The 27,980-nt window shown below is 42.4% G+C and overlaps 1 protein-coding gene across 3 annotated transcripts in view; it reads left to right on the top strand.

The window, feature by feature from the left end:
- RSU1 (Ras suppressor protein 1) overlaps nt 1–27,980 on the top strand; it is a 158,836-nt gene that overhangs the window by 64,464 nt on the left and 66,392 nt on the right. For all 3 annotated transcript variants that reach the window (XM_075922459.2, XM_075922461.2, XM_075922462.2), the window contains exon 8: nt 20,279–20,411. In XM_075922459.2, the coding sequence (XP_075778574.1) occupies nt 20,279–20,411 (133 nt within the window). The remainder of the gene's footprint in view (nt 1–20,278; nt 20,412–27,980) is intronic.

Genomic DNA, 27,980 nt, shown 5'->3' with positions numbered 1-27,980 from the left:
GCGGCAGTGTGAGACAAATAAATCATGATTCACTGCAACAACAGAGTTGCAGTCAGTTATATAAATTGCCAAGGAAGCACTAAATCTGTCACTTTGTGTATTCTGACCATTTAACAATTGGAATGATGCTGGAAAGAAAGCTGAATAGAAACAAGGAACCAAAACAAAGTGGCAGATGCAATTAGTAAGATCAATGGTTCGTGTTTTGAAGTTCATTGTTTGGTCATCTCAGTGGACCTTAGTGAGTGTGATGCTATCTAAAAGATTACAGGAATGGGTAGCAGGGCACCAAGTAAAAGCCTAGTGTGTAGCACAAAATTATTGATAAAGCTGCACTCATTTGTGATTGAAGAATGGCACTAAGTGGTTGGGCTGTTCCACAACTTGACTTATTTAATTTCACTTGTTTTCGACATAGCAAAAATAAAATCTTACCCTAATGACACCCTTCTGTTATTCTGAAACCTCCACAGTTGGCTTGCTTACCAGCATGGGAGAAATAATCAAAAGTGAATCTGTAGCATACATTAAGTCATCACTTAACTTTTTCCAATCAGGTATCAAAAGCAGTTAGCTTTTAGAAATGGTATTAACTTATCAGATTTACACACATTAAGGAAAATACTAAACTTGTAACTATGAGCTTTAGTTCATATTTGCAAATCTGGGCATTTCTTTCCTAATTTAAGCCTTTTCAAAAGCTCTCTGAAGCTGTCCCCCTATTAATTCTAAGTACATGAACACTACATTCTAATAAATATGCTATCCTGTAATATCCTTTTTTTCCTTAAAGTACAGGGAAACTGAAAAATCCTCAAAGTAATTCACCCTTCACATCTAAATTTTAAATAGCTAAATTATTTTCTTTACATAAAGAAGCAAAGTTCAGGGATTTCGTCAAAGGAGTTGTTGAAAATCATCTCTTCCTGTGTGTGTCTGCCATGTGAAAGCACTTTAAAGAGCCCCTTGTCTGAAATCTGCAATTTAAAATTGTAGTGTGCAAAATAGTGTAGTTACTAAGTTCTTTATGTACAAAGGGGCTTTTCACATACACTTGCATATGCATTTGCTTAATTAATATCTATTTGTAAGTGCTCAGTGTTTTAGACACACCTTTGGCTTTGTTCCTTTCAAAATATATAGTCTAAAATCAATAATTTAAACAGTTCCTAGGTCTAAGCTTTTTACATACATAGCTACAGTTTTGCTATATGTGTATTTTTGTGATCACTCAGCGGTTGTTAGAATATATCCACAGCTGAATATAAAGCATAATTTACAGGGAGCTTTGTCTGCGCTTGTGTTCAGTTTTCTCACATAACTTCAGGTAGTGACTTTCCTTTGGATTTCATAAAACAAGCACAGTTAGGCCTCGTTAATAATTGGATAGGAGGACCCATGGGGAAACCAGTGTGCTTCAATAGCGATTCAGAAGGCAATATCTGTCCCTGTGAATACACACTGTACTAATGCCTCAGCAAGGTGTTGAATTTTTTTACCCAAACAAAATGAAGGCAAAAGTTGTATATTTTAATAGATCTTTAAATGGGGACAGCAGCAGTATGGAGAGAGAAACTGCAGATTTGTCAGAAGTTATTCCATATCCATCATGTGGCCACTATCTCACTCTCATGGTTAGGTCTATTGATGGCTATTAGCCAGGATGGGTAGGAATGGTGTCCTTAGCCTCTGTTTCTCTGGAAGTGGGAGACATGGGAAGGATCAAGTTAGGATTACCTGTTGTGTTGCCTCTCTCTGTGGCATCTGGTATTGGCCACTGTTGGCAGACAGGATGCTGGGCTAGATGGACATTTGGTCTGACCCAGCATGGCCATTCTTACATTCTTATTTATCCACGGGAGCATCACTAGTGGATGCTTGGGAACTGGATGAAAGAAAAGTGAGCATTCTACCAAGTATGAGCCCAGAGAAGGGATTGTTGCAGAAATGTTTCAGTCTGATCTTTAAACATATTGGTAGAGGTGGCCAAGAAGACAGGCAAGATATGTTATGGCAAACAAATAAAAAAGGCAAATTAAATTATGAAATTTCCTTTAAATTTTGAAATTTAAAAAACTTTAGTCAGCTCTGTGTGTGTGTTTAACACTGCTATTTTTTCTCTTCAGAAAAGCAAACTAAATGAAATAAGTTTCCATTTAAAAAAAAAGTGAAACAGATCTCAAACTCCTAGTTACCAGTAAAAAGCATCATTGTATCCCTGCCAACATTGCAGTGCTGTTCTGCTCAAGAATACTATGCTAGTAACAACACAGTCCCTTGGTGCTAGTTAGAAGCCTTGGTATCATGGAACATTGGGATACAGTCTTCTAAGTTATTACTTTGGGGAGGACATATGGTCACCTACCACTTAAAAAGTCACACTAGAGGGATGCCCAACATCTGGAATTGAGGTGTAGATGGGGGAAGAGCATGCAGAGCTTCACTGAACTTCATGATGTCATTCCTGGCCTGTGAATGGCCTCAGAAGATAAATTCTGGTAATTATCAACCTGATGCGTATTGGTTTAAAATATAATAATAGAAAAATAGATTTAATCTTTTGAACCAGAGTGAGTGTTTTGTTTTGAAAATATTTTTAGACTGCTGAGTAGTACATTTGTGAAATTTTGGCATGTTTTTCATTTCAAGGCAAGTGTAATAGCTAAGAGAACTTTGAACTCCTGATAGCCTTTTCCCATTGAAGGGAAACTGTGCAGGAGACTCAGGTAAGTGGGAATCCATAAGGTGATTTTAGACGTTGGTAAACTGTGTAAGCCATTTCAAGGTAAGTTGGATTTCTGATACTGTAAATCTATGGCTGTTTTGCTAAAACTTGTTGGTATTAAGCTTCTTTGACATCACGTTTTTCCAAGAAAATATGCTCGCTACAATGGGCCTGTGACACAACATTATTTGTTTCTCATTTGCAAGGGTAATCCATTTATTACAGTGGAATCCAATATGTCACTAAACTTGTGAAAATGTGCAACATGTTCCATGGGAGCACACTGGTCTCCAGTAGTAATTCAGAAGATAGTATCAATCCATGTGAATACACCCGGTGCTAGTGCCTCACTCTAGTGTTTAATTTTTTATTCAAAATGAAATCAATAACTCTTCCAGTATAGTATTTGGCCATTCAAAAAGGTCACTGATAGTATTTTTAGCGTCAGAATTAGATTAAAACTTCCTTTCACTTACACCATGAATGGCAGATAACAGAGTTTGTCAAGACCTGAGTTTTCTTTAGATAGCTTTTAAAGGGGGCGAAGGATTCAGATGAATCTCTTGGAATTTTGTCAGAATGCTGTTTCTTCTCCAGTTCCCCTTATGTGCCCAAATAGTGGCATCAGCATGGTTGCCTTGGTGCCTGCTCCTAAAAGATGTGTGCGGTGGAGTTTGGGTGTTTAAATAGCATGATTTGTCATCTAAAAGTACAAATCACTAGCACGGTGTTTGTCTAGCGGTGCCTTGTGTACTACACTGATGTTATTTCATGGCTTTTATCTATGAATGTTAATATGGTTACTGATTCTGTGGTCATACCTCTGTCAGATTTGTATATATTTGAGAGTAGAAATTGACAAGGGTTTTCCCTTTTTTGAGTCACAACTGGTGACTTCAGTTGTATTAACCTTCAGGTGATTTGAAAAATGAAACCATAAGTTTGTCTAGTTGGCTCAGTTACATTGTCCTACTGTGTTTATAGCCGGAAATACTGTATCCTGGAGAAGTTCAGCATCCTATGCATTCTGTTGCTTTTCCAAGGCCCTTCTTCAGTCTTGGCTCACTTTTCAGTTGAGTCCCCTAATACCTGATTTTCTATTATGCTTTGGTATTGTGACTTCAACTGACCTTTATTATGATTTAATTTCATATAAATATCTGCAAGAGATATTTGAAACCAAGTGAATTTAATCCTATGAAAGAGTCAGGTAGAATAGCATTGGAAACTGAAGTTTTCTATTCACAGAACAGAAACACAGGTAGTAGCAGCAGTGCCAGCTTGATTTGCATCACTTTGTTTGTTGTCCTTCATGATATAAGGGTTTATGTAGTAGTCTGTTGAAAGCCCATTCCTTCCTTGGCCTCCTTGTTACCACAAATAGAATAGGTATTATAAGTGCAGGTAAAATTGCTAGACTAGATTTAAATAGTCAGCACTCAGTCTGTTTTTAACATATCAAAAAGAAGATGGAACGGTGATATAAGTTCAGGGTATAACTACTTTCACAGGGAGAAAATACCAGGTAGTAAAGAGCTCTTTAATTTAACTGAGAGAGGTATAACAAAAAGCATGGGTTGGAAGCTAAAACCAGATAAATTCAAGTTAGAAATTAGGTGCTTGTTTTTAATGGGGAGGGAAGTTGTGAATTCTTATTTTTTTATATATGCTTCATCCAAACACAAGTTACACTTCAGCCAAATACACATTTTTGGGCTCCATATAGAGGTAACTGAGTAAAATTTAATGGCTTGTGAGATACAGGCAGACAAACTAGATGTTCTTCTGGGGTTAAAAGCTATGACTCTATTAATTCATTGAAACCATGCTCTCGTGTAGGCTTGGAGAGTTGTCAAAATGCCTGTACAATTTCATAAATTTTGTGCTTGGGTTGCTCTAGTGGGCAGTAAGTGGAAAATGCAGTTTAGTTTCAGGCTTCAGAATCAGACTCTGATGATTTAGTCATCTCTTGCCAAAGAATGTCTCCCAATCTTGCTCTCCTGGGCAGTGTTCCCTCTAAGGTGCATGCCTGCATGGCCATGCACAAAAAATTCTAAGCCCACCCACCTCCTTTGCAGAACCGTGCAGCAGCACTCACCTTCCTGCTGGACCTAGAAGGTTAGTGGTATGGCTGCTCCCACAGTTGGGGCCGCATGGATGGGCCCAGGGTTGTGGTGGGGGGGTGGTTGCCGTTGGGGCCGAGGCTGCATGGTGGGTAGGTTATTGCCACTGGGGTCAGGGCTGCAGGTGGGCAGGTTGCTACTGCTGGGGGTCAGAGCCACGGACGGGTGGGTTGCTGCCCTTGGGGGTCGGGGCTGTGGTCGTGAGACAGGTGGATTGCTGCTGCTGGGGGTTGGGGCCACAACGTGGCAGGTGGGCTGGTAGCTGTTGCCAGGATACTTAGGCCCCATTTCTGCCAGCACAAACTTCTATGTTCACACAATCATACTGATGTCCCTTTGCATGTTGAGACATTCCTTGATCATAGGTATGGTAATTTTTCACCTTTTTCTTACTTGCTTGGAATTAGCCACTGCCAGAGGCAGGATTCCAGACTAGATGAACCATTCATTCAGTTCTGCCTCTAAACAGGAAAATATCTGGGTTTTGCTGGGTTTTGTTGTAAACTAGATAGAGGAGAAAATAAGAAAATGTAGGGATTTTTTTTCTGAAAATTGAAAAAAAAAAAAGAGTATAAAATGAGTGTTTTGGAAATGTCTTTAGTTTAAATAAGGAAAGGAAAGAGAGTCCTGGTAAAGAAAGTCTTGCTTTAAATAAAGAAAGGAAGTCCTGGTAAATGATCAATAGTAGCATGCAGTATTTATAACATTGTTGTTTTTTATTATAGCCATTCCATTTTTTTTAACTGAAAAGTTCTGGGGGAAAAGGCAGAGACTAAAATTAAAAACAAATACTGAAGATTTGAGTGCCTAAGTGAATGTTCCTACACAGTACGGCATGGGCAGCTATTGCCAGGAATTGAGGCCGTAGTCACGTGGTGGGTGGGTGTTCTGGGGATCAGGGCTGCGTGGTTCAGACACGAAGGGCGGGGAAAGGGGGGGAGACTTGTTAGCCCCCTTAGAAGGACACTGGTAAAGTGTGCCCAACTGCACAACATTGATTACACACTTGATTGGCCAGTCAACGTTAGTTGTTGGTTTTGTTGGTCAGACCTACAGGTGTGCATGGTATTTTACAGATACATGCATCACAAGGAGGGGTCTTTGGAATGCCACGTATGTGCAGAGTCTGTAAAAATGGATCAGATGGCTGAGTTAGGTGGCTCACTGCCCATTCTTTCAATGTTTGTTAGCTAGCATTGTGTGTAGTCACATGAACAGCCCCGTTCCATTAAAAACTATTCACTGCAATAGGCAAAGTATGTATTGTTTAGCATTCACGATATTTTAAAATAACTGAGGTTGTAGTGTGCCTACATACCTAGATACATAACTTAAATTATTACATTTTGCAATACCAACTATTTAAACATTATGACCTCCCTGATATGCTCTTACCAGCCTTCTACTGTATCTGAAGAGATACTCCCAAGTCGGGCAATATAGATTAATGTCTGTAAAACAACATTTATAAATACTGTTTAGTATTTGAAAGTGCTCTTTGTTTCCTTAGAAGCCTCACAATACAGATAAAACAACGAATAATAGACTTGATTCTCTCGTGCCCTAGAAGCATTTTGCACTCCAGGGGAATAAAGGTACCCTGAAGGCAGTGATCTCACTTCCCTATTTGGGTGTTTTGTAGCTAGGGGACTCCCTATCTCATCTAGAGCCAATGAAATAGCTTTGTGATGTTCCCCCACCCCCATAAACCTCTTGGAATAGGGGCATTCTGGAGGAAAACTAGAGCAGTGCTGTTGTGTGCTTATTCTTGGCCTCCTATAACTTCTATTGGAACTCTGGACATTGCAGACTTAGAGCAGCCTTGAGGCTAATTTAACATACTGAAAACTTCGCAGTATTAATTTTCTTTTTATTTGACTTCATATTAAATAAACATTTAAAGTCGTGCACCATGTTAATTATCCCCTGTTTTAGTATTCTTTCTTCCATAACATAAATATATATAGGTGTGTGTATGTATATGTATGATATTTGCTAATAACGTGGGTGCCAAAATGGAACACATCTGAACAAGCGCACAGGACCTCATTACTGGTGCACAACACAAAACTCACTCTGATTGGATGGAAAATCTTAGAGGGACACTGCTCCTGGGTAGGACCTCAAGAATCTGCCTAACAAATCAGCTCCTCTTCTAAATGTCGTGCTTTCTTGGGCATGAGGACAGGCAGATTAAGTATTGACTTATTCCCTTATCCCTCAGCTAGCAATGTGAAGTTTGTTGTTGGTGGTGGTGTTGCTTTGAAATTTTCTGCAAACCTATTTATTTTCCTTATTTAAGGTCAACTTCAGGCCAATCAAAAATTGTGCCCCCTCTTGCTCCAAAATGTTGGTGAATCCAAATGTCATGGTTCTGACTTCTACAGCAAAAGATCTTCACAGTAAAATTACAAAAGCATAATGATATGTAATATCACCATATCTGATGGGGGTGCTTCAGTGTAACTTCATTTTTAGTTGGTGATATTTTCTTTTAATGATTAGAAGCTCGTTAACAAGCAATGTAGTTTAGACATATGTCATGGAGTTATAGGTTTGTTTATCATATTGAATATTTTGATTTTTTTTTTTTAATCTAATGCCAGGAAAGACTGAGTCACACACGGCTTATACAGAAAGAATCTTTCCATGGAGCTGTTGTCTTATTTCTTTAATAACCCTTCTTCATCTCTTTTGAAGGATAAGAAAAAAAAAAGTGATGGAGAGCTTCAAATCAGAAATTCTTACCCTTTATAGAACATCATGTAAATTGCTAATCCACAGCCTGTAAATGTTCAGATGTTCTTAAAAATTAGTCTTACTTGATAAAACTTTCTGAAATACAAACCAGTTGTTTTTTGTTTTTTGTTGTAATTAAATATTGATATTCACAGTTAAGTATCTTAGTTCCTATTTTATGACTAACATATTCATGATACTTCATCCACCCCCCCCCCCCCCCCCACTTATGCCAGTTCCTCTTTTGCTATTGAAAGAAAAGCACATGACACTGAAGTAATAAAAACTATAAACCCTGGAGTGTAAAGCAAAGCTAAAACAAACCAAGACCAATATATTTTTACATAGAACGGAAGTTTAGGTTTTGTGTAGTAGGTTGATCCCTTACTTAGCCTTTAATAAAATTGGATTCAGGGGTATTTATATCTAAATAAAAAATAAAATTGATCTTTCCTCACATTTGTGTGTGAGAGAGAGAGAGTGTGAGCAAGTCAGTCCTCTGAGTTGTAATAGAAAAGAACATTGAAATTTCAGTCTTAATGCCACCTGTAAGAAAAATTGGCATGGTAACATATAAGACTAGTTTTGAGGTCACTACAGTAGCATACTGCTGGAAAGGGGGTGGGAGGATTGGAGAGGGGATGGAGCAAACAGAAGAAAGTTACTGAGGTGGTAGTATGGAGTAAAAAATTATCCCTGGTGTAACACTGTTGATCTTAATAGTGCTGCACTAGGGATAATTTTAGCCCATTATGCAGAATTGTTGAGCTGGCATTTCAGTCAGGATAACATTTCTAGGCTGAATGCCAGCTTTCACTTCTAAAATGTCACAATTGTTTAATTACTTTAATACACCTTTTATTTTTAGAGTAGTATAAATGCTCCTTGGAGTTTATGGAGTAGGAAGTGAGGAGAAAAGCAGCATACATCTCATATATGTATTGAGGATAGTGATTTGGAGCTCCACTGTGCTAGATGTTGCACCAAGGCAGAAGAGAGAGACTCCTTGCTTTGAGGAGTTTACTCTCAGGTAAGAGAACTGCTGGATACATCCAACAGAAGGAGCACAAGAAAGCAGTGAGAAGTCACTGGTCAGCATGATAGTTAGCAATCACATTGCTTTATTTTCTGAAATCAAGATTTGATTGTATAGTAAGGAGTTATCTCTTTTGGTGACCTATTACTTGACTTTTGCAAGCATTTGAGCAGTTTGTGAATGTTCACACAATGTCAATATATACCATCAGAATTAAGGAAAGACAAATATTACCTAGCATTTTTAAAGGTGGTTAACACTACAAATGTAAATAGGGGCAAATGATTGGATCAGGCATTGCAATGAAATGAACTAGCCTAGATTAAAGTGAGAGACCAAATGGGTGGCTTTGTTTAAATATTCAACATTTATTTTGGTACAAATCCACTTACTGTAGCGTCAGATTGCAATTAGAAAGCCAGAGGATTGTATAGCTCTGTGGGGAGTGTTCATAGTAGCAGAGTATGCTGGGCATAGCAGTAAACTATTTTTGGAGGTTGGCCGAACACAAAAGCTCAAGCCAAATGGGTTCCAATTCATCTATTGGTGCTATAAATGCCCTCACCCTTCAGTCCTTGCCAAGGACTCAAGGCGTGACATAATCAATTTAGGTACCCCCATCCTTTCTCTTCTGAGGGCTTTGGACATAAGGCACCTATTCTTACCCATGGGGCTCAGGGAGAAACCTGGTCTGTCTTAAGTACCCACCCTTACCAACTGTGCTCGGGGCTGTGTGGGCCTGTGAAATCTTTTCTTAATGAAAGAGACTTACACAGTTGTGCTCTAAACATCTGACTGTTAGCAACACAAACAGAATAAGTATGTCAAGCAAATCTGTTACACTCATTATTCCCAATATACTGACAAACTTCACCCAGTGGCCAGTCAGGATCCACTCATCTGGGGGTTCCTGGTGACATTCTATAAGTAAAACTAGACGCCTCCTTTTTCTCTACTAAACCTATCACATTATTCGATACACCTAAACAACAAAATCTAATCACGTATGTTTCCTCTTCCCTGCTCAAGCTGTTGGATTTTTTTTTTACGTTTTGTCTTTCATCCCTAAATTGTAACTTATTTATGATCTTTGTGCAGATTGTCAGTGAACGTTCTCTGGTCGGAACTTACCTATTTCACCACTTGTTGGGTTTTTCTTAGGGCCCTACATTCTGCATTGCCCTGTCCCCCCAGCCTCCACAGAGGCAGAACTGGTGGCCATGGTGCAGGGTTTCCCCTGACCACTCCTCGGAGGGCACGTTGGGCTCCCCTGCAGGAAGGCCAGGGGTGGGGCGGCGGCAGCCTCCAGTGCCACTTCTACTTCTGGGTCCGGGGCCCCAATACTCCGCCACCCACCTTGGGCCACCACTTGGCTGGCACTTCAGCCTTGTGGCCCTTCCTGCCCTTTCACCAGTGCCGGCTTCCTGTGGGGAGTGGAAGGGAAGAGTCCCGAGCACCTTCTCTCCTGGACAGACACCCTGACCCTACCCTACTCCTACCCCTCCCCTGCTCCTTTCCCCCCTGGCCAGACACCCTGCTCCCGACTCCTCTGCCCAGCCACACACCTTGCCCCTAGCCTGCTCCTGCATCCTCCCTCCTGGACAGACAACCTGCCCCAGCCTGTTCCTGACCCCTCCCTCCTGGTCAGACACCTAGCCCCCCCCCCCCCCCCCTTTGGGCACATTGTTCTGTCCTCGGCCCCACGGTCCAGCCGCTATCTGGTCACAGGAAAGGCTGGTAGCAGCCCCCCTCCTGCTGCGGCACGAGTAGGGGGGGAGGCCATGATCTGGCTGCAGTGGACAATGGAGGGGGGTTTGACAAATGTAGCAAGCGGGGAGCGCAGCCCCCAGTATCCTTTATTATGCAGACTTCATAGGGTACAGCAATGTTTCTCAGATAGGGGTGTCATGCCCCAAAAGGGAGTTGCAGGGTGAGGGAGGTCACAAGGTTATTTTAGGGAGGTTGTGGTATTGCCACTTTTACTTCTCTGCTGCCTTTAGAGCTGGGGTGGGCCAGAGAGTGGCAGCTGCTGACCCTGAACCTAGCTCTGCAGCCAGCAGTGCAGAAGTAAGGGCAGCAATACCATACTGTGCCGTCCTTACTTCTCACTTGCTGCTGGTACTGGCTCTGCCTTCGAAACTAGCAGCCACTGATCTCCAGCTGGCCAGCTCTGTAGGCAAAATCACAGCCAGCAGCAGTGCAGAAGTAAGGATGGCATATACCCTCCTCTCTTCACCTCCTCTCTCCACTCCTCTCTTACTCCTCTTTTGTTCAGGACCCCTGTAATAATACCATGAAATTTTAAATTTCAATCTTTAAATGTGAAACTTATGATTTTTAATATCCTTTGGCTATGAAATTGGCCTAAGTGAACCGTTAATTTGATAGGACCCTAGTCTTTCTGTATCCTGCCTAAACCTCTCCAGTGCCTAGCTGTGTCTAGTTTTCAACCTATGGTGTTCTAAATCTGGGTAGGGGTGTTCCTGAGTTCCAAGGACAGACAACCTGGCCCAAACCTGCTCCTACCCCTTTGCAGCCCCAGAGCATATTTTCTTTAATTTCAATGGTGAAGTCAGAATTTCACCCACAACCGGAGTCCCAGGACTCCAGAGTATTCCTCATAGCAAGGAAGATTCCTATTGCTGATACTGCATACAGTCTGATAAAGCAGCTGCCTATTTGACCTTCATTGCCATTCTTTTCTCTCCCTGAATCTCCTGGGCCTGAATTTTCACCCTCTTCTCCTGTCATCCTTGTGGATTTGAGCCCCAAAGTGTTGAAACACTGACTCTGAGGTCCCCACCCCCAAAAGATGGAGGAAGAGCAGGAGTGTTCAAAGCCACCTGGAGCTCTGCCTGGTGGCACTCTCGTGCTTCTTAGATTTGTGCTGGTCTTATATCTGAGCAGCAGTGCCAATTATTGATCCTTAAAAATAATTAGTTATTTTGATTTACACCATTATGAGTGAGCTCAGAATCAGGGGCCTGATTCTCCTCAGATCTTGTGTAGTCTTTTACACCTGTGTAGAGGGATCAAATGACATTGTCCTTCTTTGATAGCATTTTACATCTATTTTGCACTAGTTTAACAAGCTGTAAATGGAGAATCAGGCCTCAGGTTCAGTCAGGAAGTAAAGTGGGCTGTAAAATGGGGTACATAGGTATTAGGCTGTTTTCAAAAATTGCTAGTGTTCAGATGTCTTAATGGGGGCTGAGAAGCATTTGAGGGTTGGTCCATCAGTGGCATTACTATATTTTAGAAAGAGATGTCACTTCTTTGTCATCTTAGACTAGATGAGTGTGTCTATATGCTTAAACACTGAACCTGCATCATTTTAGCTTTTTAGTGTAGACAATATTCCATGCCAAAGAAAGGGCTTCTGTCAATGTAGGTACTTCATCTCCCCAAGAGATGGTAGCTAGGGTGACAGAAGAATTTTTCCATTGACCTAGTGTAAGTCTACACTGGAGACTAGGTTGGTATAAATATCTCTCAGGTCTATGGATTTTTGTCACACTCTTCAGAGATGTAGCTGGACTGAAGTAAATTTCTAGTTTAGATCAGGCTCCTATGTATTTAGTTACTTCTGATTCTCACTCATTGAGAAGGGAATCACAGTCCTGTCTTACACCAGGGTAGTATTCCATCGGAAAACCAGCATATTAAGAATGCTAAATTTTCTTTGATAAAGTACAGATACTTTTAAATGCATTTCAGCTGTCGGAAAGAACAAAGCAAAAATCAAGTGCAATCTCCAACACTCTTACGCTTTGTGATTAATTCTGCAGCACTGGATTTTTACCTGAGGCAATTTTGTTTGACTTGTTAAAAATATCCAAGGGATTTGGCATGATCGTAGTACAGCAGTATAGAAACTTCCTCAAGTCTTTGGGATGCCGTGTATAATGCTGCTTGAAAATGTGCAGAGGGGAGTAACTGCCATGACCTTTTGCCCTGACTCTGCCCTCTATGCTGAGGAGGTGGCATAAGAGCTGCTGAGTCAACACTGTAACATCTAAGGCAGTGGCCTCCAACCTTTTAAAGCATGAGATCACTTTTTAATGCAAGTGCTATCCAAGATCTACCTCAAACCCAAATACCCTTGTCCTGCCTCCTTTGTGCCCCTTTTCTGAGGCCCCACCCCTGCTCACTCTACCCACTGTCCCTCCCCCATCCTTCCTCCCTTTCACCAGGCTGGGGCAGAGGGTTGGGGTGCAGGCTCTGGTCTTGGATTAAGGGATCTGGAGCGTGAGAGGGGCTCTGAGCTGAGCCTGGGGCAGGCAATTGCAGTGGTAGAGGGGGTTCTAGGTGCAGGCTCTGGGAGGGTGTTTGGATGCAGGGGGGCTAGGGCAGGGCTTTGGGGTTCAGGAGAGGGTTCATGCCTGGGGTAGGATTTCAGGATGTGGGCACCAGCTGGGCTCTGCTTACCTCAGGTGGCCTCTGTGTGGTGGTGCAGTGGGGCTAAGGCAGGCTCACCCCTGCCCTGGTCCTGCACCATTCCTAAAGGCAGCCAACAAGCTCCATCCCAAATCCTGTTGTGCCCCTCCCCCACACACTCTGCTCTGATAGGATACAGTGGGATAGGGGGCACCTTGGCATCAGCACCCCTCTTCTCCCTCCCCTGCCCTGCACAGCAAGCAGGAGGCTCCTGGTTGCCTCTGTATCACAGGTGGAGGGAGGCAGCTTCATGGCAAAGGGCAGGAGGTGAACGGCAATAGGGGGAGGGGCAGCTGCAGCTAAAGTTCCAGTGCTTGATAGCCTCTTGGCCACACCAGTCAGGATCACCTGTCAGAGGCTCCAAGATCTACCGGTAGATCCCGATCGACTGGTTGGTGATCACTGATCTAAGAAATCCTTCTCTAGATAAAGGGAATGTTCACAGGACCAGCTTTTCTGCAGCTTTGCACTGCCAGACCAGGGTGGGGGGTGGGGGGCTTCTTTCTGGTCACTTTGTGTCAATTTTGAACACTGCTTGTTGCATACCCTTGCAGTGGGCAGTGAGATCTTAGCAGTGGTGAGATTTTTAATTTAAATGTTCTTACAGGAACAGTCCTGTTGCAACCCAGGTCCCCGCCAGTTCCCTGTTGGCTTTTGCTGAAGGTTGCACAGCAGGGCATACTAGGGATGTTAGATATTGGGTAATTGACTAGTTGAGTAACCGCATGAATTCTTATTGGTTACTCGACTAGTCTTTAGTCTCTGGGTGTGGGGCTGGCAGCCAGTGCACTCTGGCCCCACTCCAGGGTAACCCCCTGTCACCCTGTGCTGTTGCCTCTGTATCACAGGTAGCGGTGTGGGGTTCCAGGCGGGAGCTGGTCTGTGAGGGGAGCCGGTTGCAGAGCCCTCAACAAAGCCAGCTCACTGGGAGCTAGCTGTCACCCTGTACTCCGGGCTCTACAGAATAAGTTATACTGCAGAGCCCACAGCGTGTGTAACCGCTAGGATTTTTAGCAATTACGTGATTACCTTTTTAAACAATTTTTTTACGTCCCTAAATGTAATACATGTGTTTATCTGTCCGCTTGACAGACAGAATTTGATTTTTTTAAATAATTTTGATAGGTAATACTGATCATTTTAAAGCATTTGGGAGATGAGGGGGGGATTTATTTTAAATGTTCTCTGTTGTGGGAAATTGTGCAGGAAGGGCCAGACATGAATAGCGTTCTTAAAATTTAAAACTTTATAAATCATTAAAAAACAAATGGTCAACATCCCTTGTCAAAATATACAAAATAAATATCCTTAAATAGTACATGGTTTTCAGTATTCATTTTCTAGTCCATATGTAACTAACCTAATTCAGAACTCGAAATCACAGAAATGAATTACCGGTACTTGGCTTATCTATACATTTTAGTTGTTACCTTTGGAAATACTTTTTGGTCTGTTTGTGTGTGGTGAAATTGACATCTTCCAAATTTACTGATTTTTTTTTTTTTTTTTTATTAATCTAATCTCTATGAGCATGCCTGTATATTTTTGTGAGTGATTCTAGTTTTGCTTCTTCCTTGTTAATACGTATGTCCTTTTTGGTGATGGTGGTCTGTTCATTGCCTTTGTTCTTTTCCTCCCCATTTCAAAAAGAGGGGAGGGCTGGGGTGATCTAGTCATACCCTCTGCATCTGCTTGTTGAGTCATGTGCTTAGCTGTAGCACCATGCACTGTCTGGTGGCTGTTAGGGATGTAAGCAATGAGTTGATTATCCAATAAGCAAAAGCTTATCGGATAGTTGACTAGTCTCTCGACTAGTTGCTTTCCCCTCTCCTCCCCACCCACTGCTGCCTCTATCAGAAGCACAGCAGGAGGGACCCAGCGCAAGCCAGGACAGCTGCAACAGGCTCTTAATACATTTAAAGGGAGAGCCACAGCGGGGTTAGCTCCCTGGCTGCTGCGGCTCCCCCACTTATCGACTAATCAACTAGTCAGTGGAAAATCCATCGACTAGTTGATTAAACTAAATTTAACATCTCTAGTGGCTGTACTATTTTGGGGGAGGGATTTTAATGCTCGGTGCCCAGACTTTTCTCCTCCCCTCATAGACAGATCTCTTTGATTCACTCACTGTCTGTGGGAGCAGCTGATCTCTTGCTACTAAATGTCCTGAGCCACAGGAGGGTTACTGGTTCCCATTTTACAGCAGCATAGCTGGTTCCTGGATCCTTTAATAGCACATTTGTGACATTCAAACTCCCAATCCCTGCCCAGTAGCAGCTGCCCTGTTTCTTCCAGAAGCAAATCCAAAGGAAATGCCCCCACCCTTTTTTTTGCAAAGTGAGCAGCAGAGGAAGATTGTGTTGAACATATGCATCAAAAATAATTTTGTTTGGGAAATCTCCTTTTTCTGTAAGACCTTTGTGGTTTCAGTAGGATGCCGTAGCCCAGGGGTTCCCAAACTTTTTGACACGGGGACCAGTAAATCCATTCATGAGCTTTTGAAGGACCTGTAACATTCATTTGCATACTTGCATATTCATTAAGCAGATTACAAATATGCAAATATGGTGTCTTTGGTCCTCCCAAAGCCCCCAGAGCCAGCTTTAGCAAAGCTTTTGATACGGCCACCCACAATATCCCAGCAAGTTAAGGGAATATGGACTGGAAAAATGGACTGTAATCCAATAAAACGCTGCACCACCACATCATGTATTGAAAAGGGGCTCATTTATTTTCAGAAAGCTGACACCATCTTTGGAATTTTTTATCCATATTTTCATTCTGGATGGTGAATGCACCAGGTTTTCTTCATTCTGACACATTGTAGTGCCTTTAAACCTCACTGTCAGCAGTGGGGATATTTAAAAGGCACTGCTTTTACATTTTTATTCAGGATCTGCGTGTGCCCTGAACTGTCCTGCTCACGGCTGGCCGATTCTTCCCCTCCTAACCCCCGGCCAGCCCGGCTGTCTCCGCCAGCTGATTCTCTCCCAATCTCTCCTGGCAAGCCCGGCTGCCCTGGCGAGCTGGTTTCCCACCTCCTCCCCCCCGGCGATCTCCCCTGGCCCACCTCCACTGTTCCTGCTTCTGCCAGCCAGTTCACCCCCTCCCCATTGTGATCTCCCCTGGCCAGCCCCATTGCCCACCCCCCGCCAGCCCTGCTTCCACCAGCCAGTTCCCCAGCCAGCCCTGCGGTCTGCCCCAGCCAGCCTCACTTCCCCGTGAGCCGCTTCTCCCCCCCCCCCCCCCCCGCGTGATCTCCCCTGGCCAGCCTCACCGCTCCCGCCCCCCCGGCCAACCCTGCCCTACGATCTCCCCCAGCCAGCTTCACTGCCCCCGCCAGTCGGTTCCCACCCGTGCAGTCTTCCCTGGCCAGCCCTGCTTCCGCTGGCCAATTCCCTATCTCCCCTGGGCACCTCCACTGCCCTGACCCTGCTTCCCCCTCCGCAGCCAGCAATAAGAGCTCACCTGGTAACCCTCACTATGCCTCTGCCGGGAGCCTGAAACATACAGCTGCATCCGCCCAGCCCGGCTGAGGGCTTGAGGAACCCAGTGCTGCACAGACAGTCTGGGAGCCTGGAACACCCTGGCAGCCACGCTGAGGCCCGGTATATTTTTCCTGCGGCCTGGTACTGGGCCGCGGCCCATAGTTTGGGAAACGCTGCTGTAGCCTATCCAGTTGCTTGCCTATCATGTTAATATGATTGTGTTGATTTAGATTAATATATTAATGGGTAGATTTAGTAGAGAGGAAATAGTTAAGAGCTGTAATGCAAGAAATCTGCTAAAAGCTGTAACAGGCCGTTTGCACGATCAGCAGACGCTAAGGTTAGCACATCCGTGGTTGAGACACTGATCTTATCCAGACACGGGCCATAGCTTGCTTATAGTTTCCCTGGACTGCAAAGGGGAACTTATGTCTGGGACCTTTCACCCACATAGGATGGGAGGGAAAATACCCTCAGACTCAGCAGATGCATCATTATATTAAAAAGTCCCAAAATAACTGGTTCAGGCTGAACTGAGTAATCAGGACACAGGATGTGATAAATGACCACAAATGCCCATGGTAACAAATTGACACACATGATAATAAGTTGAGAGCAATGATATATTAACCTATAGGAAAAGGACAGTTTAACACTAGAAACATCCCCTATTGAATACGTATCAAACATGTCAGTGTCACGTAGTGTAGAAGTAGGACCCAGCCTAGGGGCAATAGGGAGAAGATGATATTGTCCTTGGATGATGGGCCCCTGGTGATGGGGAAGGTGAAGGTAATGAGAGAGATGATGGGCTAACACCTAAGATTGCTCTTGAAGGAATGATGTAAGTATATGGTATGGAAATATGGATGTACATTTGTGTCTTATGAAACTGGGGTGTTTGTGACTGTGCTAATTGTATTAATAAACTATAAATATACAAGAGTTTCTATAGTGTGAGTGTTGTAACTGTGCTCATCAGGGTTCCCAACTGTAGAATAATTGAATACGGGGCCTGATCCTGGGACAAAGAACCTGTCAGCACTGACGGTAGTAATTAGAAATTAAAATGTAATCTTAGATCAGGCAAAATTTCTTTAATTGATTAAATATAAATGATCAGGATAGTATTCAAAATCTACAGTGGAAACACAACAGTGAGGAAGTTAAGGCAGCATTCCCCCAGTTATTTAGTATGGGCAGTAATTTACTGAACTAACGAAGGCTTGGAATGCTCAGCTAAGGACCTTCCTAGTCAGATTTTGAAAATGTATACAGTAGTCCATTTCCATAAGCAAAAATTGCATTTGCCCTGTAATGGGGCCGAATTTATCTCCCTGAATTTAACCATTTATATAAGTTGTACACAGATTGATCATTTTATCATGTTGTAGTGTTTACATAATTATAATTGTAAGTGAGCACTTACTGAGTTGATGGCTTAGGAGAGAAATGTGTGATATCCTTTTGCAGGTAATAAAATGGAAAATCCTATTTGAAATTGCAGAATAAGCCTCTGAGTGATGTATGATCTTCACAGGAGCATTGGTCAGAGGGTTACTAGTAATCACAGTGCTGGCTTGCTTCCCTAGTGGCCCGTGCCTTAAAACAGAATAGCGAACAGTGTGAATGTGAGTCTGAGCCAGCCAGCATAGATTCTATCTTATTAGGTCCTCTTTGTCACACTGCTTAATCCTGCTGCCTGATCCTTGTTAGAATACCAGTGCTGCTGGGTCCTTTATTAAAGGAGATGGGTGTGAGGCTCCTCACTAGAAGCACTGAAGCGTAAGGCAGTTAGGGCAATTGCTGCCTGACTGACAGAGGGGTGAAATGCTTCCTGCATTATTACCTAAAAACAGAGCATACCTCAGACAGCTGACAGATGAGCTTTGCTGAGGCAATGGTAACTTGTTGATAGGCCAGTATGAGACAAGTGTCATCTTCTCACACAGTATAATGGTCTGGCTTTACGCTAATTATGATAACCTTTTTTCACAGAGAGAGCTGCATTAGGGATTAAATATAATGCAGAAGAGCATGGCGAGCTTTAACTGAGCCAGCCAAAAGACAGCTTGCTATTCCATACATACATACATATTCATTCTGTATGTACAAATAGTTTAAATTTGAAAAATAAGCACATATTTACTCCATATATAGAAGTAACAGCTTGGTTAGGCAAATCTTTCAGACTTGCCTCTTTAATTTTAAGCTACATAGTTTGGTAACACACAAAAATGCTATGGGGAGGGAGGGGTCACTCCATCTACAATAGAGTATTTTGTCAGCTGTTTTTGTATACCCTGGTCATGAAATCCATAGTGTAATTATAATTTTAAATGTATGTGTGAACAGTTAATTTAAAGATCCTTTTATGCCCCAGAATAGCTAGTGTCATCTAGAACAGTGGTTCCCAACCTTTTTTTATACTGTGGACCGGCAAACCTATTTGCAAACTTTTGGCAGTCCAGCAATGTTTTATTTACGTATTTGCATGTTCATTATGCAAATGAATATGTGAATATGCACGTGAAAACGTTACTTGTCCGCCAAAAGCCCCGGCCCCGAGAGCTGCTGCATATAACCAGCTTCAGCTACATGGCAGGCAGTTGCCACAGATGAAGTCAGCTGATCACAAGGTCTCTGGGGGTCCCCTAAGCCCCCCAGTGCTAGCCCTAACCTCTAGAGCACTACCCTCCAGCACCAGCCACTGACCCTAGAGTTCCCTGCACCACCCCTCACAGTGCCAGCCCCCCACCAGCCTGCTGTTTCCAGAGCATCGCTGCACCCAGCCCTCCCAGAGATGACCCCAATGCCAGCCCCCGGTTCCCAAAGCCCATCAGTGCCAGCCCTGCCCCTTTAGTACCTCCACTATTCGCCCCATCTTCAGTGCCCCCCAGCATCAGCCCCTTAGAGCCTCGGTATTAGTTTTGTCCCCAGAGACCCTCAATGTTAGCTTTGTCCCCTGAGTCCCCAGTGCCTGCCCCTACCCCCTTCACATAGCCCTGTATTCCCTCCAATTTGCCCGCTGAGCACTGCTGCCTGGGTTTTAGCTGCGCTAAGACTGCCATGTTGGGCTCCGTGTAGCCCTCTGCCACATAGCGAGCTGTTTGTCTATATCCGGAGGAGACCCCACCCCTGCCTACTGCTGGTTGGCTGAGAGGCAGAGCAGGATATACCTCTACCAACAGCTGTGGCAGGAGGGGAGGCACTGGGCAGTGTACCCTGGCCCTGGGTTGTGGACTGGCAGTTGGGAACTCTTGATCTAGAAAATGAAGTACAAAATTGGGAATCCAAAACCTCAAATTCTAAACCCACACCTGTTGTACTAGTGATAAATGTGTGAAATTGATCCCTTGTGTAGAAGCCAGCTCAGGGCCTATATGTCATTAAATTCCATTTAAGACTTATTTTGATGTCTTAACGTGCAACTTGTTGAAACCTAGTAGAATTACATTGAAAATTCATTAGGCCAAATTCATCCTGGTTGTGAGTACTGTGGTACTCCACACCAATGGAGTAGATAGGGTGGAATTTAGCTCTACATCCATATTTCATAGTATGGCAGGAGATAATATGCCCACATTTTCCTCATATTAAACCTGTAATTATTATAATTTGCATAGATTGTAGTGAGACTCTTTCAAAACATGAAAATTCTATACTGTAAGTAATTTGTCTAGGATAAGAGATTTCCTTTTCACGTTCATTTTTGTTTAATCCCTTCCAGGTAACTTGGATTTGACTGGGCAAAAGCAAGTCTTCAAAGCAGAGAATAATCCCTGGGTTACCCCCATAGCAGATCAGTTTCAGCTGGGCGTGTCTCATGTTTTTGAATATATTCGTTCGGAAACATATAAGTAGTAAGTATTCATCTTTATTGTATTACGTTATGGCTTTTCTGTGGAGTATTAGACAGAGTCCTTGCGGTTTGTGTACCAAGTATGGAAACCAAGAAAACATATTTTTTTGCAATGCTAATTAATAAATAACCTGTTAAGGTAAGTGCATGGAATAAAAATGTATATTAAAAAGTCATTACTCCATAACTTTCAAAGAAAGTCCAGTACTGGTTTTTAGCACAGTTTCACAACCTATACAACAACTTGATTTGAATGAAAAATATGCAATTGTATACATGTTTCACTCTAAATTGCTAATTTTTATTTAGGAAAATGACCCAAAAGGTAAACAAGTATGGCTTAGCCATATTAGAAAAACACTGTACATTATCCATATGACACTGACCCTGCTTTTGGTGGTCAATTTATAAACATAATTGAAGGAAACATAAAAGTCTTACAAGAGCAGGTATTGGAAAGTCATATGAGGAGTAATAATTCTAGGGATATGCAAGAGAGGTTTACAAATTAAAACAGGCATTGGCTGCAAATAGCTTCACCTGGTGGTAGTGGTCACATATTGATATTAGGTGTAAAGGGAATGGATTTGAATGATAAACGTTTTTGCTTAGGAAAGACTTTCTCTGAGTCAGTGGGTTGAAAGATGTTCTTCTCATTGAAAACTTTTACATGTTTCAAGTCCACAATTACTTTAGAACAATAAGCAGGGGAATTACGTCAAGCTTTAAAACTGACATTTTTAGAAATATAAATGCAGCAAAAACTGCAGACTTTTTATTAACATTGATATTTTATACCAGAAATGGAAGTTGAAGGAAGCTATATAACTTGTGGTTCATTTTTTCCCATTAAAAATATGTAAATACGTGAAGGCCTCTCTTTTATCAGCAACTGATGAAAGCAATCCACAAGAAAGTGAAGTAATACAGCTGATGATGAAGGGTATACCGTGTATAGGTCTGACAAGTACAGCATCTGCATGGAATTTTATAAATGATCCCGCAGTGACTTCTAAGGACTCATGTTGAACTGTCACTTACAAAATTTTAGCTGAATAGGACCACAGATGCAAGTGTGTTTATAAAATCCTGTGTGCCAACAGAGTGGTCTCCATGCTGTACTTGGTAATATTTTTCAGTCTCTTGGTGGTAGTTATATATACTTCTGTTCAATGAGTAACATAAATAAGGAATTCTTAATGCAATACTAATAACATTCATGGATGTTTGGGGGACTATTTTGGGGTTCCAAGTACTTCATTTAAGTATCTCGTTAAAGCTTTCATCTATTTACTGTACCATGAGACGTTAAGTGGAGGGGAGTTCCATTCTGAATTATGTGCAGAAGATTTTTGTCAGTTACTGTTATGGAGTTGCAATAAAGGGAGAATTTAGAGAAACAGTTATATTAGAATTATTTGTGTAAGACATTAAACTGTTCCTGCACTGGTCTGAAACCCTTCCTAGATAATACAGAAATAAACAGGGGAAAAAAAGTTCCTTTTAAACTTTCAGTATACAAATAATTTTGAATCGTGTTTTGAAAATATAACTACAACTTTGCTAGAATTCCTGAAATAACTATTCTGTTCCTGGACTCCTGTTTCCCTACAGGGAGGGAGGCAGAGTTTTAGTGGCTGGGTTTTTTTTTTCCTTCCCATCCTTTTTCCTGCTTCCTTTAATACACTGTGATGTAAGAATCATTTAGGTACGACCTGCACCAGACACATTTATCTGTTTGCTTTTGTTTTTGTGTGGTGTAATTTGTAAAAAGTGGCACAGTCAGTCTTTACTGGTCAAATGGTATGAGGTATCCAAAAGCAAGCTATGAACATAAATGATGCAAGAATTAATTTCTGCCTGATGAGATTTGTCTTTTCTGTCTAATCATAGGTTTTTGCTTCTCCTCCTCCAATCTTTTTCCCTTTCACAGCATATCTCAAGGTACTACACCTTTTTTCTCATTAAGCAAATCACCAGGCTGAGAAGTGGGTATAGTAATTTCCTCCGTAAGATAACTGTAACCTTATGCAAAATTGAACTCTTTGATTCTTGGATCATTCAACCAAGAGAGAACTTGAAAAATTACTTCACAGTGTTTGATCGATCCAGACAGCTTAACTTCTACACTGATACAAAGTATCATTGTTAAATGGGTGATTAGCTACAAAAGGAGTTCCTCTGTTTAGGTAATTCATAATTTTGAGGAAGAAGAAACTGTGTATTAGCGGTCTGAAATCTGTATGGGTCTAAGAATCTGGCATTTTCTGGCCCCTGTTCTGTGTGAGTCTTCGCTGGGTGGATTCTCATCTCCCAGTCCACTAGCCGTCTTTTACATATAATTGCACCAGTAGCAACAAGCCATCTCATAAGGGCTAAGGAGAGGGTAGTATAGGGTGGGAAGGGAGAGTGTGGAGGGTGGAGTCTTTCAGGGAAGTGGCAGCACAAGGGTGGAGACTGGAGATAGGGAGATGAAAGGGTCTCAAGGACAAGGGATGGTGTGGAGGGAAGTGGCTAGAGGAGGGGTATTGCATCGCATGCTGATCCTGGGGGCTCGCAAGCAAGGCACACAGCATCAACAGTTCATGTTGCATCACAGTGAAGTGCTGGGGCCCTCCAAAGTCCAATCCCCGGGGTCGGGGTAGGTGCTGCTGCCCAGAAGCTGGTGGCTCAGGCCTGGGCTTGGGAGCATGACCAATGCTGCTGAACTAGGCCATAGTGGGAACACTGCTGGACAGGAAGCAGCATGGTGAGTAGATACTGGACTGCCTCAGTTCCAAACTGCTGTCCAGTCACTGGCTGCTGGCCCCTATCTGCAGCTGATTCACTGTCTTCAGAAATGGATATCTGCAGATTTTCAGGCTCTGCTGAAGAATGTATGTGACAATGGTTACAATGTCTATCTGCACACCTACCTGTCTGCACACTTTCAATACTAGTGTCAACATATCTAGGCACCAAATACAAAATCAAGAATCATATTCGCCTTGTCCCAACAGGACTCTCTGTTGGCCACCCTGGCTCATCTGAGCTGCTCTTTCTTAGTAGGGTTTTTCATCTCCTTTAATTTTCTGACCTGGCTTCATTTTTCATGAAGGGTAGTACTTCAGCTCTCATTATTTAGGGAAGACTTGTGCTAACAGGTGAGTAATATGTCATGCCCTAGTCAATTTCTATCAAATGCAGTGAGCCAGGATGGAAATAGGGGTGCTAAGCCAAGCCTACAGTGGCGTAAGGGGCCTAAAGAAAAAGGACCAGGAGAATGAACGTTTTTGAAAGTAGTAGTAGAATGGCTGAATTTTGGCATTGATTCTGTTCTGTAGCTGCAATTAAACTGCCATGAAGTGGTTCCGTGTGAGTACTTGAGAAGTAGATGAAAAACTTTTTCTAAGCTATGATGGGTAATGGCAGTCTCATTGCTTTGATGGGTAGTGGCAGTCGCATTGTTTTGAAAGATTTAACTAAATGTTTTATTTTTTTTATTCATGTATCCAGTCAATGTTCAAAGTGACCTTTGTGTTGTAAGCACGTTCAGAGGATTTTATATGTCTAGAATAGTGACAAAGAGATGATGGATTGCATGATTTAGTGCTTAAAATATACCCTGGCAAGTACAGACAGTTATAAATGTTTGAAACAAAACGGTGAATGAAGTTCTTATGAAGAAATAAAAGTTTCTGATACAACTCAATAGTAGATTAAGATAATTAGTTACTTGATGATGAAGAGGAGGTAAGGTCCAGATAAACAGCAAGTGGAGGATGGGGATGGAGTTAGTCACTAGCATTCTTCATGTAGTTTCTTCAGGATGCTGTTCTTCGAGTACATTTTGGGCATTAATCATGATCTGTTGATCATTTCATATATGGAAATTGCTCTTTATCCATTGATATTCCCTTCAGAAAGGGGAATGATTTTGCTGTTGTCATTGTAATGTCTGTTAAAGTCATTGCGTGATGGCATAATCTCAGTTGTTACTGCTCAATTTGCTAGAGCTGACTGCTGAGAATAGTATTCGAAGTGCTAGCATTTTTCAACTGTTGTTGAGCTAACCAGTTGACTTTTAACATTTGCTTTAATGGTAGCTGTTGCCATTGTTTGATCTCTGAAGCGCAAAAAAGGAGAAATATGATAGAACTGACGCCTTTTAAGTTTTTAGAAGGTAGGGTTTTTTTCCCCATGAACCAGTCAACTTGGAGTCAAGAACTTTGACAAGATACTTTGTGAAGGAGAATGACCACTTTTGTGGTGGGAACATAGGAAGTGTGACGGAGCAAGCTATTTTAAAAATGGTTCCATTAAGTTAACACAGAAAGAGGATTCACAAATGTCATGCTGAGACTATATTACTTAGAGGCATTTGGAACATAGGCATCCCTGTGCAGACTGCTTCTTGCTCAGTCCTATGTTCTAAAACCTAATTTCTAATAGTAATAACATTCAAAATGTTCCACGTTAAAGCAGTTCTGCACCCAAAGAGAGCCTCCTTTCTAGAGGCCTTTAGAAAGAACCACTTTTGTGGTGTCTCAGTTACCTTGTAACTGCAACACATCCCAGCTGGACATACTTCATTAAATAAAATGTAATGGCTTGTATTAAGCAATAATGTTTCACTAAAATATTTTCAGCAGCAAGAAAGGAAGCCAACAAGATATTCAAAGTAATGAACTAAATAAAATATTATCTTTCATCTGATTCCATTTTTAAATTTGTTTAACCACATGCTTGGCACAGTGCTAGACTCAGTGTCTGTGCCTCAAAGAGTTTACAATATAAAAGATGGATCATGCATGGAAATCCACAATAGGATAAGAACATAACAATATTAATGGCGTTTAATAGGAATTATACTTGTGAAATTAGAGACCAAAGAAACTCTGATAAGTAAAAAATGTAATTCACATAGTCATATTCTTAATAGATTTAGTATAATAGTTACTACTATGGCATTTCATGAGAAATTTGATATAGATACAAATGGCTGTTAGGTGTGTGTTTCTTAGGCAAGCACAGATGTAGTAGTGAGCCAGTAGGGTGTACCAGTAAGAAGTGGCTGCTGGTACCAGCTTATAATTCGCTAACATAACAATGCTGCTGTGGCAGTGCTGCAAGGGAGAGGAGGAGAAGTTGGAGGAGAGGGACAGTCTCATAAAATGTCATTTTTCTTATGTTTTGCTATATCAAAAGTACAGTATATTTTATTTGAACACATTTAATCTGAATATGATGCAATGTTTTTGTTCATTGGCTATATTTTAAAAATTGGTGAATGTTTTAGTAAATTATTTCCAATTGAGACAATAGATGATTCAAATGCCTCACATCTTTAGACAACATTTATATGCTAATGTGTAACCCTCCCCTGACATAGCTTAGAACTCTGACATAGCTTAAAAGATGGGAAGTATATCTGTTTGAATTTAGAAACAAAGATCTATACCTAATAAAAACTGAGCTGCTATTGATGTAGATGACCGATATTGATAATACATGTATAATATTGGTCCTATTACTTATGCTGTCATTATCTTTATGAAATACAAATTCATTTTGAAACTCTAGAATATTATGTAGTACTACAGATAGACTGGGTAGTAATCAAAACTGAATTAGAACTACCCATAGACTTATAAAAGGTACAAACTTGTATCCCCCACTTGCAAAACAGACACTGTAGACCCCTACTTAATAGTCTTTTTGCTAGTCCAAGTACATCTGTTCTTCAAGAAAGGGACTATCTCCAAGGTCACTTTAGACAGGCAAAATGTGAATGAAAACTGGGGGTTCTTAAGAGTTTATTAGATGGTCTGAAAGTCAGTTTCACAATCAAGAAAGAGGACAGCTTGGCAAACCAAAATAGTCTTTTAAACAAAAGTGAAGACAATAATTCGAAATAAAAAGATAATGTATAATAAATTGGGGGAAAGGGGAATAGATAGCAATCTATATGATGTAGACATTATGAAGTGTAGCAAATTGATAAGGGAAGATGAAGACATCAAGGAAGAGTCCATGGATGGTAAGGCAAATAAAAATGGATATTTTATGAGAATTAGGAACAAAAGAAATCCTAGCTGGTATAATGTATAATGGGTATAGACCCGTTATTATATGGAGATAAAAAATATCTATACCAGAAGGTTCCAGGATTCAAAAATCTGAGGGTTAGCTATGTTTGCTGTTTAAGTATTTTCAGTTACAGACTGAAACAGGTTTGCAGTCCTGTAACACCTTAGAGACTAACAAAACATGTAGATGATACCATAAGCTTTTGTGGGCACAACCCACTTCTTCAGATGATGAAGAGAGGTTGTCTTCATGGCGAGATGTCCCATTTGGCACTGGCCTCCCTCCCCCCCCCCCAAGGGAACAGACTCTGGACATAGTATGTGAAGCAAGCAGGAGAGTTTATTACACACACAGTCCTGGTGGAGTGTCACGTCGCTTGTTAGGGATCAGTGAACACTGCCAGACTATAGATTACAATTAATTATATAGGATGCTTAATGGACAGATCAAAATGATGGGGGAAGGGGTAAGATCCTGGACCCCCTGGATAGGTGCTAATTGTGAGGCAAAATAAGAGCAATAATATAAAATTACATAGTGTTTCCAGTAAAACAAGTATTTAAACAAGCAGACATCAATTGTCAAGTAGGTGTTAAGTGGTGATACAGGCAGTCCCCGGGTGACATACAAGATAGGGACTGTAGGTTTGTTCTTAAGTTGAATCTGTATGTAAGTCGGAACTGGCATCAGCCGCTGCTGAAACTGATCAGTTTCAACAGCAGCTGAATCTGGACACCAGTTCTGACTTACATACGGATTCAACTTAAGAAACCCAGGCGTCCCCAAATCAGCTGCTGCTGAAACTGATCAGCGGCTGATTCCAGGAAGCCCGGGGCAGAGCAACTCTGCCTCGGGCTTCCTGTAGTCAGCCCCTGGTCAGTTTCAGCAGCGGCTGACTTGGGGACGCCTGGGGCAGAGCAGCTGGGGTGCTGCTGGGTTGCTCCAGTAGCGCCGAGGAGTGGCGCTACTGGAGCAACCCAGCAGCACCCCAGCTGCTCTGCTCCAGGCGTCCTGATTCAGCCGCTGCTGAAACTGACCAGCAGCAGCTAAATCAGGACGCCTGGGGCAGAGCAGCTGGGGTGCTGTCGGGTTGGTACAGTAGCGCCGAGGAGCGGCGCTGCGGGACCAACCCGGCAGTGCCCCAGCTGCTCTACCCCAGGCGTAGGCAAGAAAAGCCTGGTCTGCTAGGGGGGAAGGGGAGCACTAGCTGCACCCCCCGCCCCCCAGCAGACCAGGGAGATGTGGGTGGCGGGACCGCCCGCATCCTCCATGGCTTTGCTCCGTCTCCCTGGTCTGCTGACCAGGGAGACGGGGAGCAAAGCCGCGGAGCACGCCCGCAGCAGGACAGCTCGGGCACGCCTGGGCAGTCCTGCTACGGGCGTGCTCCAAGGCTTTGCTCTGTGTCTCCCTGGTCTGCTGGGGGTGGGCTCCCCCCCCAGCAGACCAGGGAGATGTGGAGCAGCTTTTCTTGCCCCGGAGGACGGGGGTGGCGGGACTGCAG

This window comes from Pelodiscus sinensis, chromosome 2, assembly GCF_052426305.1.
Source record: "Pelodiscus sinensis isolate ZL-2025 chromosome 2, ASM5242630v1, whole genome shotgun sequence".
Classification (NCBI taxonomy): domain Eukaryota; kingdom Metazoa; phylum Chordata; order Testudines; family Trionychidae; genus Pelodiscus; species Pelodiscus sinensis.
Note: the sequence above shows the minus strand (reverse complement) of the source record. Positions and strands in the feature narration are given on the sequence as shown.